The following is a 19,414-nucleotide window of genomic DNA, read 5'->3' on the forward strand; positions in this document are numbered from 1 at the left end:
TTTTAATTTGAATTTCTTTTTGTAAATCAGGGCTGCTACTAACCCTTTCTCACTATGGACTAACAAGTTGATTTTTTTTTTTTTGATTAGGTTAATTGTTTAGTCTATAAAATGGTAAGGTGAAAAATTCCCATCACAATTTCCCTGACTCAAATTCAAATCCTTCTGCAGTTGCCTCTGCATAGTGTCTGTGTCCTCAGCTCACTGAGTGCCTGATAAAGAGATTAGGTGTCATATCTTAGTCACTAGGCCATTCTAAACAGGTTGCAGTAGCTCTGCCAGCCTCTGGGGCAGCTCCAGCTACACTTCTCTTCACTGTGCTCAAAATTCAGCTGGTGTCACCCTGTAAAAATTCATGTAGTGTCCCTGTTGGCCAGGCTGACTGTTTCTGTGACAGCTTTGGTAAGCCTGAGAATGACAGTAGAGCCTGTCAGAAATTCTTCCCCTCTCTCTTGCCTCTCCTGCACTTTTCTTTCTCTCTCTCGTTCTGTTATTCCTCTCCTTTCCTGCTTTCTCTCTCCTCCACCTGTGTGACCTGGAGGCAGCCTTAGCTCGCCTGACAGTCAGGTGATTACAGCCCTGCTGTCTGTCTGTGAGGAGCTGGACTCGCTTCATGTCCTGAGTGTATATTGATGATCATCGTCTGTTTACAATCTGTGAAGCCCCCTCTGAGGGCTTTAGAGCAGCTTAATTCCCCCCATCTGGCAGCTGAAATAAACCCTTAGTTCTGTTGGGAATGAACAGGGAGCACGAGCAGAGCAACAGGTGAGTTGTTTATTCTTACCGAAGAAGCTCTGAATTTCAACAATTATGCAAAATCTTTTGAATTTGGGTTTTGATTTCACTGTAAGTTTGTTGCTGTCTGCTGCACTTCTGTATTTATTCTAAATCTAGTTACTGTTGGCAACATGTCCTGTAAATGCCGTGTGAGACAGAAACACAGTACCACCCAAAACTAAAATTATAAAAGGTGGCAGGGCTGGTACTGCTGGTTACTGGAAGTATTTACAACCTTTAGTACAAGTAGAAATACCACAATGCAGAAATATTCAAATAAAAGTCCTGTGTTTAAACTTTTACTGAACTAAAAGTAAAGTGGTACCAGTATTCTCAGTGAAATGTTTGCAAAACGCCCCCTTTAAGAATGTCAGCCTTGTACTGAAGTATTTGAGGAAATATATCAAGTTGCTTTTCACCACCGGTTACATATTGTAATTGAACAGCAGCTCATATGCTTGTCTCCTGGCAAAGGTTCACTCTGGAGTCCCTTGTCTGATAGAGAAGGAAAAGAGAAATTACAGATATAATGTATAATGTAATGTTTCACTCTCTCTATTCTAAAGTTATTGTTTTTCTAAACCGACCTCTCCAGTTATTTATCCATGGTGCTGTGCACTCTCAATCCTTGTGGTCTACTTTAAATGCATGGTTAGTTCGCCATGTTGGCCGGCAGGGAGACTCGGTGTGGATTTGTTTATGGAAAGCTTGTAGAGGGAGCACGATGTGAATCTGTTAGTCGTACACACTGAGCCTTGTATTTGTTTTCAACACAATCAAGACAAGTGTGTCTGGGGATGCAAATGAGTGTGTCTAGATTTCTGAGCAAAAAACATACTCTCCCCTTACGTGTGTGTGAGGTTTGTGTGTTGGATAAGAGACACTGTAAGAAGCAGCAGGCTAATAATCTGCTTGTGGTAATCTGGGATATTAATGAAAGAAGCCAAGACACATGGTAACTACTTTTCATAATGAGAATCTGAGAGCAACAGTACTGTACAATATGTCTTCTACCTTACTTTATGTTATTTTTAATACTAAATACCTTGCATTAAGTTGACAGCATGTCTCTCTGATGATGCTTGTTTAGGTCATTGACATAATTTGGTGATGTGGTTCTTTTACCTCTTGGTTGCCAATGCTGCTTAAAAAAAGGCAACGCAATTATAATGCAGAATTTAAATGCATCCCTCGTTAAATAACTTTAATGCATATATGCGTGATCCCCGCAACAACTGGTTTGTCAACCACTGTCAAAGTAATGGTGCAGAAAAGTGTACATATTTTAAATTATCAGGGAAATATACTGAGATTAAAACTGTAAAGGGAGACTGTGACATTGGTGCTAAATGGTTTTAAAATTCCCTAAGTTTAACTACAGATGGACTTGATGTCTTTTTATGATATTTGGAAATTTTCAGATGGTAGTGTGCATAAATTCTGCTCCTCTTTATAGCACAGTACAGCAGTACCACAGTATGTGAAGACTTGTTAGAAATGTTTTATCGCAGACACTGAAAGCTCAGCCAGAGTTCATGTTGTGGAGTTGCCATAGTGAGTGTCGCAGCTCCAGGGAACTCTTAGGGAACTTGATGTGACATTGTAAACTAGTAGTCTAATCTAAGCTCTGTTACATGTATGATATGCTTGTCTATAGTAAAGACCTATGGTCAAGATATGTGAGTTAAAAGTTATAAGTAAAAGTAAAAAAGTTAAAAGGTGAATTACATGATGTTAGTAAATTTGTGTTAGTGAATGCTGAATGTGGTGCAGACTAACACATAGTTCATGTCACCTTAGAAACAAGTCTTTAAGTGTAAAGTAAATGTAAAGCATCCCATCCACAGATCTACCATGATCAATTTATCTGTGGTTCATCATTATTTATTTATTTGATCAATTGTTAGTCTATAAAATGTGGCCCAGTTTTCTTTCTTTCTTTTTTTTTTTTTTTTTTTTATAACAAAAACCTGTAGATGTTAGCTGGTTTGTGCTTTTGTCTGTCAGCACAAGTTAAACAATTGTGAAAGTGTTTTGTATCAGTATACAGCAGCTGCTGCTCAGTCCACCTGATGCACTTCTTCAGCTCTGTGTTGACACCTGTCATATTTGTTTGTGAAAATTACAAATGCTTATGGATTTTCAATGACACCTTTGACGGACAGATGAAATGCACTGACAGTAGTATCTGTCAAAAACATTATCTGCTATTGGACTTCATCAGCCAATAACATCAGTGAATACTTGTCTGTAAATGTGATGGAAGCCAAATTAATGCTTAAAGAGCACAGCTGACCTAAATCCTTGTAGAAGCCTAGACTTCAATCTGTCTTGAAAATTTAAAGCACTAAAGTGATATTGTGTGAATTATTTTGGATTTTTATAACTACAAGATGACAAAGTTATTTTTGTAGTTTTATTGCTATGCATGGCATTTAGTTTTTGAAATGATTGCTTTTTCATATTATAGCATCTAATCGTATTTATTGCCTGCTTCACACGGCAACACTTCCTCCCGTTAGAGAATAATACTCACAGTATTTATGAGTGATGCAGAGTGTGCAGTGGGACACAGTTAAAAACTGATATATGGAGTGTAGATGTTTGTTTACAGAGGAGAGCAGCTGTATGAGGACAGACTGATGAATTCCCCTGCTCTTAAATCATTTCATTAAAGTTTGGTTCTTTTTTGGTATGAGAACACAGTCTTAACCACAAGGCTGCTGTTATCTTTGACTTTTAAAAAGAAGCTGTGTCGAAGATTGAGATTTGGTTCGCAGGAATGCAATAAATGTTCTACTCTCTGTTGTAGGCCTGCAACCGATGATAATTTTCATTATCAGTTAATGTGGTGATTATTTACCTGATTAATTGATAAGTCATTTGATCTTAAAAAAAAAAAAAAAAAGGCAGATGAAATGTGTTGAGTCCAAGGTAATGGCTTCAGATTTCTTGCTTTGTCTGACTAATTGTGGAAACACCCAAACATGTTGGGTTCTTGATTAGTTGACTGATGAACTGACTAATCATTTCAGTATTTAGTGTGTAGTATCACAGCACTGCACAGATGTATCAATAAAAAATACAAGAAAAACATGTAAATAAGATTGACTTTATCACCTACGAGAGTTACAATTAAAAACAATATTGTGATTATCTGTAGGAATATGTTATATTTCATTATAAATTATAGGTATTTTCTTTTTATTAACTAGTCCTTGTGCATTTGTTTGTCTTTCATTTGTCCGATTTCCTGTCTCGACCTCTGTCTGACATTTTGATTCTTTAAATGTTTATTGATACTAAATAACTGGCATCATTTTTTGTTTCAGGAACTGCATCAAAGAAAATCAGAGATCTCTTCTTCCTCAAGACTGAAGACGGACAGATGAGTCTTCCTTAGCTGTACCTTTCCAGTGTCACCAGCTTACTGACATGCCCTGCAATTTGTAAACCTCTGTAGCCATGGCTTTGAGAGTGGACCTCACTCAAGACCCAGATCAACAAAAAAAGAGGCAGACGGTTCCTGTGCCTGGCTGAGACAGTAACTGAGGTCAGAGAGAGGTAACAGTTGGTTCAAAGGTGAATGGAGATTAAAAAAAACACCAAAGCAGGCATTCTGTTCTGGACTCCTGCCCCTGCCCACACTTCATCCACCAGCTCTGTAATATCTGAGGACGAGTGGGAGGATGAGGATGAAGAACAGGCAGGGAAAGAGGATGACTTTGGCAGCCAGATGGATGACAATGGCATCATTGGACTGTCGGAGGCAATGGACAATGTGGAGTTGGGGAAAACCTGTGGTGATGCAGATGCAGAATATAATCCAACCTGTTATTCTAGACCTCTCACCCCAGAGGAGGCTGACGCTAGTGGGCATGAGGGGGACACACCACCTGGGGAGTGGAATTACACCCTGAGTGAACATCTGTCCTTGACTGAAGCAGCAGGAGAGGATGTACAAATACTGTCACCCTGTGAGTCTTTGATTATCTTTTCTATCTTTTCTTTAACCTTGCTTGTTTTTTTTTTGTTTTTTTTTGTTGCAACTTTTAATTTTATAGTTCCTGTACTACTGCACTTGGAGAACCATACCACCAGTTTTATGTCTTTTAGTCTATTTTCTTATACTTTACACCACAGCTGACCATTTTGAAAACTAGGACGTTGTGTCTCAGCAATTTGAATATATTTTTCTCCACTGAACCAGGCAGCTATTGGTTTCCATTCATATTTGTACAATGTGAGAATCTTATCGACTACTGGCATATTCTTGAAACCTACTTGGGTTTTACAATCAAAGGCTGCAACTAACAGTTACTTTCATTATCAACTAATAAGCCCAATATCTTTTCAATTAATTGTTTGAGAAAATCTGAAACATCTGAAAACAGTGAAAAATGATCATCACAATTTACTGCTTTTGGTCAACTACTTACTGCTCTAAAACCTAAAGACAGAGAAAAACAAAAAATCCTGACAACTGAGAAGTTAGTAGAGAGTATTTGTCAGTTTTGTGAAAGATTTCTTAAATTAATAATTGATTAGCAAAATACTTTATTTATATTTATATTAAGTTATTTTCTCTGTGCTTTTTCTGTCAATTGACAAATCATTCAACCAATTAATAGTATCAACTGTAATGGATCACAGTGACCAACAAGTCCACTTTTTTGTGTAGATTAAGAGATAATGCAGTGCAGTTTTTGTTATTTCAGTGTTGTATTGTATTTTCATTGTGTTTCTGTTTGCAGTTACAGTTTGACAGAGCAGAGGCAGAAGAAAGCATCAATGCATCATTGCAATATAAATATTCACATACAGCACATCTAAAAAAGAAAGATACTTGGTAAACAGAAATAACATTTCTCAGATTTCTTGGATAATGGGTATAAAGACAAAAAACAAAAAAGGACTCTCACTTTTTTTGCCTAATTTACAAATGAACCTGCACTACGATACAATGATAATATCACTGTAATGCATTATGAAACTAATATATACAGTGTTTCCTCTAGGATTTTTTTCAGCAGTGGGGGCATGCTATGGGGGGGGGGGGGGGGGGTAGAGTCAGTGGCAAAGTCTGCACCCAGGCTCATCTCTCCGCTGCTGTGCTCTGCTCTCCTCCACTTTGTTTAACAACTCCTCCCTGTCTAATGTTACTTGTCTAATAAGTTACATTAAAAGTGTGAGTAACGTAACACTAACAGCGTTATATAGTTTACACTCACATCACATCTGATTACAAGTGTGAACATTAAAATACTATTTTTTACCTAACCATCATCATTTACAAGTCAGTAAAAGGCTTATGATGCTACCTGACTAGCGTCTTCTTCATCTGTTGTCTTTCTCTTCTTAGAGAAGTATCTGAACGAGCTCATCTGAAAATGCAGTCAGCAGTTAATACATAATGACGTGTAGATATTAGCTTAATGCTATCAATTAGTTTACCCAAGTTAGCGTCACTGAGTTGGCTAATAAGTCTACCTTTTCTCCGGTAATTCGCTGCCTTATTCCTCACGACTACACTTCTCTGACTCTCACCTGGTGCCTGACGTGATGTCACTTTCAAGACCGCGCTCTCGCGAGTAATTAACTCCAATAGGATCCCCCAACCACCCCACTCCCTCCCTCCCCTCCACCCGCTGTTGCGCTCATCATCACACAGGCTGTGCTGTGAAGGTGGAGAGATGTGGCGGTGGTGCATTTGCGACAATAAAAAAAAAATTTAAAAAAATATAAGAAATTTGAAGGCGTGGCGGCTATGATTTAGCAGTGGCGGGCCGCCACTGCTAAATGAATGTAGAGGAAACACTGATATAGTGTCAAGAAATTTGGGAATTGATTTTCATGCTCTATGGAACTGAGTGGAAATCTTATTCCTGGCTGGAGCAGCATGAAATATGACTCACAAAATCCCCAATTATACAGGATGATTTGGAAAATGTTTCATAAAAATGCAAACTGGTATGGTTGTGTGAGACAACTCATGGCTGTATGTTGTATCATTCTAAGTTTTCTTCCCATTTCTTCATACGTTTTTGTCTTGTTTTGTCTTTGGCAGGTGATGGCATGAGTAGCTTAAAAGCACAGACAGAGGGTGAGGAGGTGAGGCAGAGAAAGGAAGAGCACCTATCTAACAGGGACACATACCTGGACATGACAGAGGAGGAGAAAGTGATGAAGAGGAGTGACAGCAAGAGAAAGAAATGTGAACAAAGTAGCACATTAGGAGAGCTTGGAGCTACAAAAGGCTTGGCTGGGAGCTCTATTAACAAAGACGAGGTTGAGAAGATCAGAGCACAGTCCTGTGTCGCTCAGATGTCAGCGGTAAAACTTGCTGAAGTCTCCAACCATCACTGCCCAGTATCCCAGCCTGCCTCAGTTGTCACAGCCACAACTTTCCCTCATCTTCTCCACTTCACTGCTGAAGAAATAGCGGCTGCTCCAGGGATTGAAGCTGAAACGTTTCCAGAGATGGGCTTCATAGAAAGTTATCCAGAGTCACACAGCAGCCACATGAGCCTCACGCCCAGTCCTCGTCCTCGAAAATCTGAAAAGCAGGAGCTGAAGGGACTTCAGACAGCAGCTGTCTTTCCTGAACAAGTGATGGCAAATTGTTATAGTGGAGTCTGTAAAGGGCCTTTAAAGGGATCAGTAAAGTCAGATAAGCAGTCCAATCACAAGAGGAAAATGAGTCAGCCCTCTTCTAAAGCTTCACATTCAAGGAATCGTTCCCTCAGCACCGTCAGGGCAGACTCCATAAAATCCAGACAGCATCCAGACAGAGAGCTGATGATACCCAGTGCCAGGACTAAAGCTGCTGAAGTGAATGAATCCAGGTGAGGATCATTCCCTTAGCCACTTGTTTTGACCTCTGCTCATGTTGTGGCTTTCTCATCTATCCTTGCTTTTTTCAGTTTTCATACATCATGATTGTAGTCATTTCATAAAAAGCTTTCCCCATGAATTTTGTTGTATTTCCAGAAACGGGCCTCTGAGTTACCGCACACCAGACTTCTCTCAGGTGGAGCCCAGGGTCCATTTCCCCAAAGGTGGTTACAAGCCTCCCAAGAGCAGACGCTCTCCCAAGAGGGAATCCCTGTCCCCTGAGCCCCCTATAGTGTTCAAGTCTCCTGCTGACATTGTGAAAGAAGTACTGCTGAACACCACTGATGGATGTCCTCCATCAGACTCTAACAGACCACCAGTCAGTGCCCCCAACTCCACTGTGCCTCAGGAGTTCAGATGCCGGCATCAAGCCACCACACTGCTTGAACAGCTACAGGTACTGCTAGAGACTGAGAGGTGGGAGGGGTTTCAATGTGGATGAGATTTTTACAAAAATAACCCAAAAATACTAGCCTGCAGTGCATAAAACACTGTCTTCAAAATTAGCCTTCTTAGCGTTGAAGTAATCTTAAAAATAATGAACTGGTTTATCAGGCTTGGAATAAGCCATAATGGGATTTACAAACAAGGAAATGATACGCTATCAGGGTTGGCATTTGAAGGCTTCAATGTCTTTGCCCTAGTGCAGGCTTTCCTCTGATGATGATAGCACAGGCTCAGAGCTACAATTCTGATAAACCACTAATTAGACATATTAGCTCGATTGTTTATAGAGCAGAAACACATTTGACCTTAAATGTTTATCCTTCCACTTATTGTCTGGGGACCAGCTCAAGGTGAAATGGCAGCCAGGACAACACAGTGACAAATCTCACCTTTTAGAAAAGAGTCAAGTTTTCATAAAGACTGATGATACAGAATAAAACAAGATCCCAAAAAACCTGAAAGGTATTTCCTAATATGTCCCAAAGAACATTTTCTGAAATAAATTTTATCTTTCTTTTCATTTTGGAAGTTTCAAATTTAGTCCTCATGTCAAAAACAAAGTAGCGCTTGCAGCTTGCAGCCACTTTACTGCCATCCTCGGTTGTTCCCAGAGGCAGCAGTACACCAGCTGTCCCACTTTACATCCTCACTGTTTCTGTAGCAATGCTGAAGTCAAACAACTAGACAATACAGTGTGTGCCAAACGGGGAAGGCACAGTTAAGTTAAATGAAACTTCAGAAATTTGTTTAGTATTGTCTACTGAAGAGATTCTGTGTTGTATCAAAAAGAAGATAAGACCTTCTTCATTCTGGTGCCTGTTTTCATAGAAATGTCATCAACCAGAAGCAGTAACTATGGTAACAAGATTCGATTGAATTTCCTTCGTGTTGAAATCTTGTATAATGTATAGTTTTTTTTAGCTAGGTTTGGCCCATGTTCAGTATTCCGTTCTTACAGTTTATTGTTCATCTGTGTACTGCATCGAGGTAATTACAAAGCTTGGACTTCAGACTAATGTTTATACAACAGAGATCCTGATTGAAAGTGGGAAGCAGAATCAGGTCTGCAGCTCATTGACCTTGAAACACAAATTACTTTCTTCTCACTCAGTACTGCAGTATAGCAGTAATGTATAAATTACCCATCCAGGATGCCCAACTTCAGGAGGTGACCTTTGTAAATGTACTTCACATTGAAGAACGAAGTTGTATAAAATTAAGATTTCACTTTTCTGGAACTAAGGGCCCAAAAAAATGAAAAACTACACACCTAAAGTTCATAGAAGTGTCCAGATACCTGTGAATTACTCTACTTTTCCAGATGTATGAATCAGACCTAGCAGTATCTAAACCATGTACTATTCTCTCTGTCATTGCCCTTGCCTCCCCCTTTTTTACCCAACCTTGGTCTCTTCCCTTTCTTTTTCATTCATTTTTTGTTTTTTTTTTCCTCACATGCTTCTTTTTCACTGTCTTTTTCATTCTCCTCCCTTTCCCTTACTTTCTATTTCCTCTTTCTCTCCTCTTGCTGCAGGAGGACTACAACAGACTGCTGACTAAGTACGCTGAAGCAGAGAACACCATTGATCGTCTGCGGCTAGAAGCTAAGGTAGTTGATTTTGAGATCAGGCAATGATTTATCACTGGAGGTGTGCAGTGGATCGGCATTTATAAAAAAAAAACTACATACCAGTACCATAACAGATTTATTTTTGGTCTCAGTTTTCAGTCATTATAACACCTTCAAGTTATGAGAAAGCCTTGAAATGATGGACAGTTATTTTCTTCAAATATGTGGAATTTTGTTCAATTATTTATTTAATTTTAGGAACTGAGACTTCGCCTTCATTACAGCACTACTACAATCGTTATTGGCACTTTGATTAAATTAAGGAACAGCACTGAACAGCAACAGTGAAAACCAATTTTTAATGCCAGAAATGCCAGTTTGAATAATAATATAAGATTAAATTGTATATATAATAAGATATAACAGTCCATTTTATGGTATGGGGTATCATACATACTGAAGCTATTGTTTTATGTGCAAACACTGGCTGCACAAAAAAACAAGAGCAAAAAGATTCTGTGAGGAGGACTGTGGTCTCTTCTATAGTCTGTACAGTCATATTTGAGGTCAAAAACCACACCCTGTAGTACACACACACATGCACACACAGTAAGATCCAGGAGGGTACAGACAGTTCAGGACACTGGAGAAACTAACAGAAAGGTTCCTCTAAAGGTAACCAAGTCCACAGTTCACATGAAAAAGTAAAAAAACAACAAAAATAAAAACACCAATCTGTAAACAGATTCTCTTGTGACCTAACTCAGCCAATGACAGCCGCCCCTTTGTGTGTGTTTCTGCTTGTGGTCGGTGCTATTTTAGCTCTGCTTTGTGAATTTCAATGTTCAATTATAAATGGAGATTTAAGATTGATTTGTCATTTATCTGCAGCACAAACATTATTCACAGATTGAACAGACAAACTGTTATTGAGTTTCTTTCATTTTGGGGGCTTTAAATGGCGCATAGATCCTGTCATTGTTGTGTTTGTATTGTTGTGGTGTTGTTATGTGTAGTGTTAAGATTCAATGAACAAAAGGCAGGTATGATTTTCTTACTAAAGGGATTCTAGCATCAAGACATAAATAGTAGTAATAATAATAATAATAATAATTTGTATTTTGCTTCATAGAGTGCTATAAAGTAATTCATGCTGTGCAACAGAAGCTTAAACTAGAATGACACTCAGTAGAGTGCACACCCTGCCAAGGCCAAATAATCCTACACATGTCTGTGAGATCAAGAATATTATCTGGATCTGCACCAAAGTCATAGATCTCAACACTATTAATATGTCAGATTTTTTTTTTTTTAACATCAAGATCCATACATTAGTTCCTGAGAAACTGACGGAAAAAAAGTGATTAAAAAATTTCCTGGATATGGCCCAGAATTTAATGGATCCAGACCGCACCAAAATTTATTGGGTTTAACCCAATGGCAGTCACTGGTTTCGGGTAAATCTGTTTAGTACTTTTTGTGGAATCCTGCTGACAATCAAGCAAATAAACCAACAGACATGGGTGAAAACATAACCTCTGTAGCAGAGGTAATAAGACAAAATGAGCCAAATTAAAATAATTAAATGGTTAAAAATTAGTGCAAAAAAGAATCAAATCAAAAGCTGTTGAGAAGGGAAGGGTTATAAAATATATTCACAGATCATTTCAGATTTATAATTAAATATTTATTTATATGGAAATACCATTGCTTTTATTCCTAAACTTTATTTTTACAGGACAGATGTATAGAGAACCAACAGCCTGGGTCCAGTCAGCATCAGCACATCACAGACAGAACAGTATGTCAGAACAAATTATTAGAAGTCTCTGGGAAAGAAATGAAGGAAGAAGAGAGGGAGAGGTTGAAGTGTTATGAAGTAGCTCCTTTAAAGAATTATTGGCCCGCTTCTGTTTGAGCCGCAATGCTCCACAATCAGCACCAATTAAATTCAGCTTACTGATTCCCCCACCTCTTCACAACACTGAACTTCCATCTGTCTCCACCTCGAGCCTCAAACAGACAGGGAGGAGGGAGTGGCCCTACACTGAAATCTACTGTCAGACTATTTTCAAAAGAAGAGGTTTTCCTTTTTTTAATGTTAATGTTTTCCTTTATTTAATGTTGTGGGCCCTGAATAATCTTAAACAACGTGAAATGCAGCAACATCATTTACTCGCACTGTCTCAGATAGGTTAAAATTCAGTGCATTATCTTTTTAGGCTTGAATCAAGGTATGTCATAATTTTAATAAAAGCTCAAGTCATTTTCTTGATGCTTTAGATTAAAATCTTCTAAAATGACCCAAGAAAATATTTTAGTCTCTCTAATGAGAAATAAATTGCTGTAGGTTTTATCTCCAGTCTGTCATATTCTTTTTGTGGCTCAGTGTGCATGCAGTTTATTAGAGACGTGATGGGTACTAGTCTCATTTATGATCTTAATTTAGTTCATTCCATCTTTCTGACCCATTTTCTCAGGTTCTTGCCTCTTTACTACGTAGAAAATTGGAAACAACCTAAAAATAATAGTAGGAAAAAAATAAAAAAAAGCTGCCTAAGTGGCTCACTGGGTGAAATACAGCTCAAGCTTTTATGTCTGTTCTGCCCTTTGTGTGTGCGAGTCTGTGCGTGTGCATGTGTTTAAGTGGACTGAGGTCAGTTTAAGGCCATTATGATTTACTGTTTCAAAGGCTGATCGGGAAGGGCGTCTATTCAGTCTTGTATTCATTAATTCTGTGTGTGTTATCAGGGGGGCGGGGGGCTGGTGATCACTCTGTGCTTAACCCCTTTATCATTCAGTCCAGGTCAAACTCAGTTTGTCTTTTCTGCATTGAAATAACCTCAGTGGCCTCCTGTGTTGAACTGAACAGCTGTTTGATGTTGTGGCTCCACAACTTGGTGCTTCATTAACATTAAAGCCAAGAAAGACAAAGTGAAAACATACGACTTTAGGACACTCTGTGGGGATGTTATCCATCTCTGCTAAATCTGTTTGGTGCAGTAAATCAAGTGTCTTGGGAATTTGATAGATTTCTCTTTTTATGAATCGTTTATTTAGACAAACAGCTATTCCACAAAATAATAATAAACGTGTTATGAAGTATTCTAGTCAAATATGCTTTTGCGCAGGCTGTACTCATTTCTAGAATATGAAATGAGTCTAATCGGTGATCCAGAAATGATTAAGTCTTGAAATGTGACAGTAGACGGTAAGGTCACCGATGTCACTGTTCTGGTGGAAAGGAAAAAGTTGCACCAAGTATCACCAAATTTAGAAGTTCAACCATAAGCAGGTGGACTTGTGATTCTAGATGACATAGGTGATGATATGTTATGGCATGTTCTTTCTTCTCTTACATTTCCTCCAGGTGAACCTGTACTCTGAGGCACCAAAGCCCGGCCACTTGGTACAGTCGGGACTGAGCCACGTTTCAAACGTCATGACCTTGGACTTTGCTCAGGCTCAGAGAGCAGAGATCAACTCAGCTTCTCCCTCTCCAAACGGACACAGTGCCCATCAGAGTATGTTCATCCTATTCAATATCTCAACATCTGCATCTTTGCTGTCAAATTTATCATTTTACATGTCACATCTTATATTATGTAAATCAATGAATTAGCTTTCCTCAGCCATCTGAGTCACACTGCTCTTCTCTCTTCCATTAAATATTATCACTGAAAATTTTCATCAATATGCAAACCTAGCTTTCATCTATCATTCAGCTGCTGCTAACATTGCATCATTCTGTACAACTTGCATCATATAACTCTTCTTTCTGCTGCACCTGCCTGTCAAATGAACAGTCCTCCAGGTGGGACAACAGCTGGCGAAGACTCTCTACAATCAGGCTGACAAGTTCCTCCAGCAGGTAACTGAGATATTAAAAGTATCAACAGGGATGAAAATCTTTACAGATTTGTTGGATGATGTGATTAAGTAAAGTAAACAAAGATCAAGGTTTTGTTGTTTTTCATTCAGCTGCACACTTTTGAGGATCTCCTAAAGAGAGGAAAACTCAAACCTTTTGAACAGATGAAGGTGAGAACAACAAACAGTTTAAGTCTGTAATCCTTTAGAAGAATTACTTCTAATGGCCACCTCATATCCAAACTAATGCTGTCCTTCAGGGTCTCTCACAGCTTGCTGAGGGGCTCAACTCTTTAGAGAGGGGCTACCTGTTGGCGAGGGATGAGCTCAAACTCCTGCAGCAGCGAGGGGCAGAAATCAGTCACTTTGACCCTGAACGGTGAGAGTTATGTCAAAGATAAATACGCCATATATTCATCAGTTGATTTTATTGTTTGCATTATATTTGTCTGCGTGTTTGTGCATCCATGGGTATGTATCAGGGAGCTGGAGGGGCTCATCTACCAGTGTGGACTGCATATGGATGAGCTGAGGGAGCAGGTGGAACAGATGCGACAGGAGCAGCCCACCTGTGAGGCTCCTCCCTCTCCACCTCCTCAACCCATGCCTTTATCTGTTACCTCTGAGAGGGGAGAAACTCTGGTCCAATCCCAATGTCCACCTTCACAGACTCACAGCCTTGGAGGCGTGTTCCCGGTAAGTTCGTGAGGGCTTAGGGCTGTCAGGGACTAACTGTCAAACCATCGAGGGCATGAGGGCCCTCCAGCAGACATTCTGAGGCCTTTATGCACACTTTCCGCAGGTCCGCATTTCTGCAGACTTTGCCTGAGGGAATAACCCAAAGTTCATTGCGTTGTGACATTAAACAAGGGGTTGCCATGGTTATCAGGGGACGCCCGGAAGTGTGAAAAAAAAAAAAGAAAAAAAATGGCCATAAAACACAAGAAAAATTTATATAAAAGAACGGCTGACAAACAAGCATGAAAGGAACAATCCCTAATGTTAGAATTATAAGAAAAAAGAGCTCACTGGTGATTCAGTGCCTGAACTGACGATGATGAATTCCAAATATTATTATGTACAATCAAAAGTCCCAAACCCACAATTTGAATGCAAATGTTTTGGCATCATCAAGGTAACATGATATAAGTGCTTACCCATTCTTCCTTACGCTATTTGAGCCCTTGCAGCATTTCACACTCAAACACTCACCAGGTGATGTCAATTAATTCTGTGAGGGTTCAGGCCTTAAGGTTTAGGGGGGACATTGGGATGGGGCCTCTGACTTAGCCACAGGTACCACCACCATTATTCTGTGCTGTGCCCCTGAACTGTCCAGAAAGTCTATTTGACTTTTGTACCTGTGCATGTACAGATGTGTGAAACATATCATCCCACAGGCACCAGGGTAATTCTGAACGGAAATATGAGACAACATCCACAGTTGCTACTATTATATACACCCATAGAGAAAAGCCTGTAGAAAAAAACATCTCCAGGTAGTGTTTGTTTTCCTGATAGGAATCATGTGAGATACAGTGGACCTAGTATTTAGGATTTGCTCTTCTCCAGTCTTGTGGACCTTTCACTTACAATGATGATATAATCTGTATTCATGTGGAGGTGTAGGTCACTAATCATCTGGTTTTACATGTTGCCTGATTGGTAAAATTTATGTCACTGAAAGATAATAGCTTTATGGTAAAATGCTTTCTTCTACATAATGTTTCCAACATTTTTTTCCCAGACTTTAAAAAGACAAATACAACTCAACAAACAGTAGCTGTGTATCTGTCAGGTCATTTCACATCATTTGACCGCTGTTTGTTCATGGAGAATAAACTCCGGCTATGAAACAACAGGACATCTTCAATTCACTGTCTGCAATTCCTTCCAGAGATCGCCTGTGCCTTTGCTGGCACATGCAGGAAGAGCAGCAGAGGTGGAGGTGAGCTCAGCCAGAGAAGAAAGTGATGAAGAGGAGGCAGAGATGGATGATGAAGACAGTCTGAGTTCTCTGTATCTCAAACCTGTGAAAGGCAAACACAGACATGTTGAACAAGACTTTGACGCGCTGATGGATCAGTGAGTGATGTTGATGTCTGTGGTTTTAAGATGTTGATTTTGAAAAAAAGGCACTTGAACATGTGAAGAGTGACCATGTAACCATCAGTATGTGGAAGTATATGTTTGTATATGGAAGGATTTTGATTAATGTCAGGAGATAGCCTTACCCTAACCAAAATGCTTTTGATTGTTTTGCACACTGTCAGAAGTAGATCTGAAAAATGCAGCCTGGACTTTTCATTATTTCATCCTTAATGTTTTTCCTCCTCCTGTTTAGCTACCAAAACTTCAAAGACCTTCCCAAAATGTTTGACCAAATCCATAGCGACATACAGCCTGGGGATGATGAGACAGAGGGACGGGGTCAAGGAACTGGACACATGGAAGTCCAGAAAAGCCTTCCACAGAGGTTAGTCATCAAAAAAGCAGAGACAGTTTCATCAGCTGCACAGTAAACGCTTGTTCTTGAACTGGAAAACTCTTCCCTGTTCAAATATAATTTCTGTTATCTTTAATGGTATAAGAATATTGATATATCCGTCACTTTTTTGATAAAACAAGAAATTGAACATACATAAATACATACAAAAGACAAACACACATACATATGAAAGTATTTTTCGGGGGAAGCTCATTTCAGTAATTGGACTTAATTAACTGTACTTGTGTGTTGACAGAGTGAAAGCCGAATCAGACCATCAGGAATCTGCTGTTGGCATCAGCAAACAGCGGACCAGCAAGTCCAGTCAGCCTTCACACAGGGCCTCCAGTCAGTCCACCTTGCTCTCTGTTCATCCTCCCAGTAGCCACAGGAGGTTAGGGATGGGAAAGTCCCACAGTAGCAGCCTGAGCAGCCTGGGAGAGATCACTGCACCAGAGAGGAGAAACTCCAAACTCCAGACTGGGAGCAGGAGAGTGCTTTCTCAGGTCAGTTTATATTATAAATTGCCAGGGCAAAACAAAATTTGTTACTGATTTTACACTTATCCCAGTTGCACTTTACATGGATAGGTGAGGCAGTTCCTCAACATTTGCATATGTCCGCAGTCTAGACCTCAGAATGTTTGACTTGAGGTGTTTGTAAGGCTCAAAGGCTTCACAACTTAATATATTTCTAAAATTTCAAAATTCTTTCTGCGGTAACTGATCAAAGGATTCTGAGCTTTCAGAAATATTGAAATATTTTTATTTCATTTTCTTCTGTAGTAGAAATATTGGTACATCATCTCATCAAAGCTTAAAAACAATATTCAAAACTTTATAAAACAGAATTAAACTGATTTAGTACTCAAGCCATTTTCATTCATCCTTACATTTTTATTTTTTATTTTTACATGTTTTGAGCTAAGAAACTCTTGGTATGTGTGGAGAATGAAATCAATAGTTGATCCTGTCTTTACTTGTGCAAAAGAGCCTCATTAAAACAACATATCACTGTTACACTTGGTATATGTTCTCATATCGGATACACCTTAATTAAGATAAGGGTGGAAAATTTGGCATCATTAGTTTTATGGGGGCTGCAAGAGTTGTTTTAAAGACCAAAACACTGTGCTACCAAGTACCTTAAAGCCACTAGACAAGCAGCTGACAGCAGCACTCTGTGTACACTTACATAATCTCATGATTTGATTATCCAAAAAGCACTTCTGTATGCTCAGCAATTCCTTCTTGAAATCAGTATAACAGCCACCCTTTGAATTGCTTTTATAAAACTGCAGCTGTGACCTGGTGATTGGTGATTAATAAAACCTTTTGATTCCACTGATAAACCTGTGTAGTAAGAATGAAAACAATGTATGAAACAAATCTATATAAAGCCTGTGCAGATCAGTCTTGCATAATCTTTGTTGTGTTGTGTTGACCAGGATGGGATCATCTCTCCAGAGACAGACAGTGGGTTTGTTGGTTCAGAGAGCAGCAATCTAACTCCTGCAGCAGCTCCCAGTCCTCTCCACCAGAGGGCCTCACAGAGGTGAGGAGGTCCAACACTGCCTCTCTACATCCTCACATGAACCCTACTATAAATTTTACATAATGTCCCAAACCCTACCCCTGTAACATACACATACCAAGCACACTGATGTCTGATCCTACAACTCTGAAGCTTGGTTGTCATTATTATTATTACCATTCTCTTCATCAATGCACACAATGTCTGTCTTTCAGCCCATTTCTGATCAGGCCTTTTGTATTTTTTTTGTTTTATGCTTGAATACTCTTCCTTGGTGCAACAGTGCTTCAGTCCACCAGGAGGGGAACACAGGGAAACATCAGACAGGCCCAGTCTCAGCACCATCTCCTGCTTCCTCACGGTCACACAGTCGCACAGCTACGGAGTCAAGAGGGGCCTCCCAGCTCGGCCCCGACCAGCCTAACAGACGCAGACAGAGTAGGCGCACCTTCTCGTGCGCCCCGCAGCGCTGGGTCGGTCAGATGGAGCAAACCAGGGCCGACAGTGGAGCCAGTGAGTTTGGGCTGGAGAGTGACAGTTGTGAGTCTCCAAGTTCTGTCTCTCAACTAACTGTTGTTTTCTAAAAATAAATTGCTTTTAAATGTATGAAATCAAAACTAAGGCCTGTTAGTCACTTACTATGTAAATACTCTTTTTCATGAGTGTTTTTCATTGTGTATCTACCCTCCTGTCCTCCTCTTGGCTCTGCAGCTCACATTGTGTCTGATGATGGACAGAGTGACCAATACGCAGAATCCATTCCCTCCCTCCACATCTCCCACCCAAGCTCCTCACCCACTGTATGGTATTACCATGGCGATTCTCTCAGAGCCATGGGCTTCAGACAATTGGCGAATCGCAAGTGAGTGTGTGTAGTGGCAGCTGCTGCCATGGTTTATGTCTCCCTGCAGAGACTCTTGGATGGGAGTTGGTCGTGAACATGCTGTGTTACCACACAGTATGACAACAGAATGTTCCAGAAAATACACCATCGCAGCGAAGAGCTACTGTAACTTCCACTTCCTGCTCTCTGTTGAGTCAGGGAGAAAGAAAACTTCGTTTCAGCATGTCGATCAAATTAGGATTATGATTTCTGTGGATGAATTTCAGCCAATAATTCCTGAAACTGAGTTGACTTAACTCCTGAAGTTCACCTTGTGATATCAAACTTCCTAGCCCATGAAATGCTGAAAATCCTTCATGCTTTTATCATATTCTTATTTCTCATCTATATTTTATTACAGAATCTGCTGCTATTGAATGTGGTTGCATATTAGGAGGTACTGTGTATTTATCCTACATGGTGTGGTGCTGCATGACTTTTCAAAGAGTGTGTGTATATGCATTTGGACTGACACCTGAATTGATAGCTTAAATCACCTGGCTGTTCACTTGAATATTTTCACGGTGCAGCACTTCAGCGCTCACACTTACTGGACTTTAAAGTGTTTGACCTTGAATATGTGTGTGTTTTCGCAAAACCAAGTATTATGTGCTAAATGCAGAAGTTACCAACAACTAGTTTCATTTGACTTTAAACATTTTTGTTTTTGTGTGTTTGTTTCTAGTGATACGATCCAGACACTGCAGGCTGAGGTCACCACACTGAAGGACAGACTAGAAAGCTGTCTGAGCAATAAACCTTTCAGTCCCATGAGAGCTGCTCCTTCAGCTCAAGTGAACTACACTCACCACTTCACCTCTACACCTCGCATCAGGTTGGTTTTTATCTTCCACATAGTAACAGTTCGTCTGCAGAATGAAGCAATGGGACAAAGCTTATTGCTCTAACAAAGAAGCCTGCAGTGAGAACGTTTTTCCTTTACTAATTACAT

The 19,414-nt window shown here is 39.7% G+C and overlaps 1 protein-coding gene across 3 annotated transcripts in view; it reads left to right on the forward strand.

Moving 5' to 3' along the window:
- The window catches only part of akna (AT-hook transcription factor), a 28,100-nt gene that overhangs the window by 1,709 nt on the left and 6,977 nt on the right, over positions 1-19,414 (forward strand). Inside the window, exons 1-17 of one of the 3 annotated variants that reach the window (XM_056404430.1) lie at positions 417-765; positions 4,110-4,754; positions 6,845-7,622; positions 7,768-8,068; positions 9,653-9,727; positions 13,059-13,212; positions 13,495-13,559; positions 13,670-13,729; positions 13,819-13,937; positions 14,041-14,254; positions 15,456-15,643; positions 15,903-16,034; positions 16,303-16,552; positions 17,494-17,600; positions 17,863-18,119; positions 18,291-18,441; positions 19,148-19,297. In XM_056404430.1, coding sequence (XP_056260405.1) covers positions 4,364-4,754; positions 6,845-7,622; positions 7,768-8,068; positions 9,653-9,727; positions 13,059-13,212; positions 13,495-13,559; positions 13,670-13,729; positions 13,819-13,937; positions 14,041-14,254; positions 15,456-15,643; positions 15,903-16,034; positions 16,303-16,552; positions 17,494-17,600; positions 17,863-18,119; positions 18,291-18,441; positions 19,148-19,297 — 3,392 coding nt within the window. In that variant the 5' untranslated portion in view covers positions 417-765; positions 4,110-4,363. Of the gene's footprint in view, positions 1-416; positions 766-4,109; positions 4,755-6,844; positions 7,623-7,767; positions 8,069-9,652; positions 9,728-13,058; positions 13,213-13,494; positions 13,560-13,669; positions 13,730-13,818; positions 13,938-14,040; positions 14,255-15,455; positions 15,644-15,902; positions 16,035-16,302; positions 16,553-17,493; positions 17,601-17,862; positions 18,120-18,290; positions 18,442-19,147; positions 19,298-19,414 lie in introns of those variants that run through there. The other 2 variants (XM_056404429.1, XM_056404431.1) reach the window with 2 other exon arrangements.

This window comes from Seriola aureovittata, chromosome 18 (assembly GCF_021018895.1).
Source record: "Seriola aureovittata isolate HTS-2021-v1 ecotype China chromosome 18, ASM2101889v1, whole genome shotgun sequence".
Taxonomy (NCBI): domain Eukaryota; kingdom Metazoa; phylum Chordata; class Actinopteri; order Carangiformes; family Carangidae; genus Seriola; species Seriola aureovittata.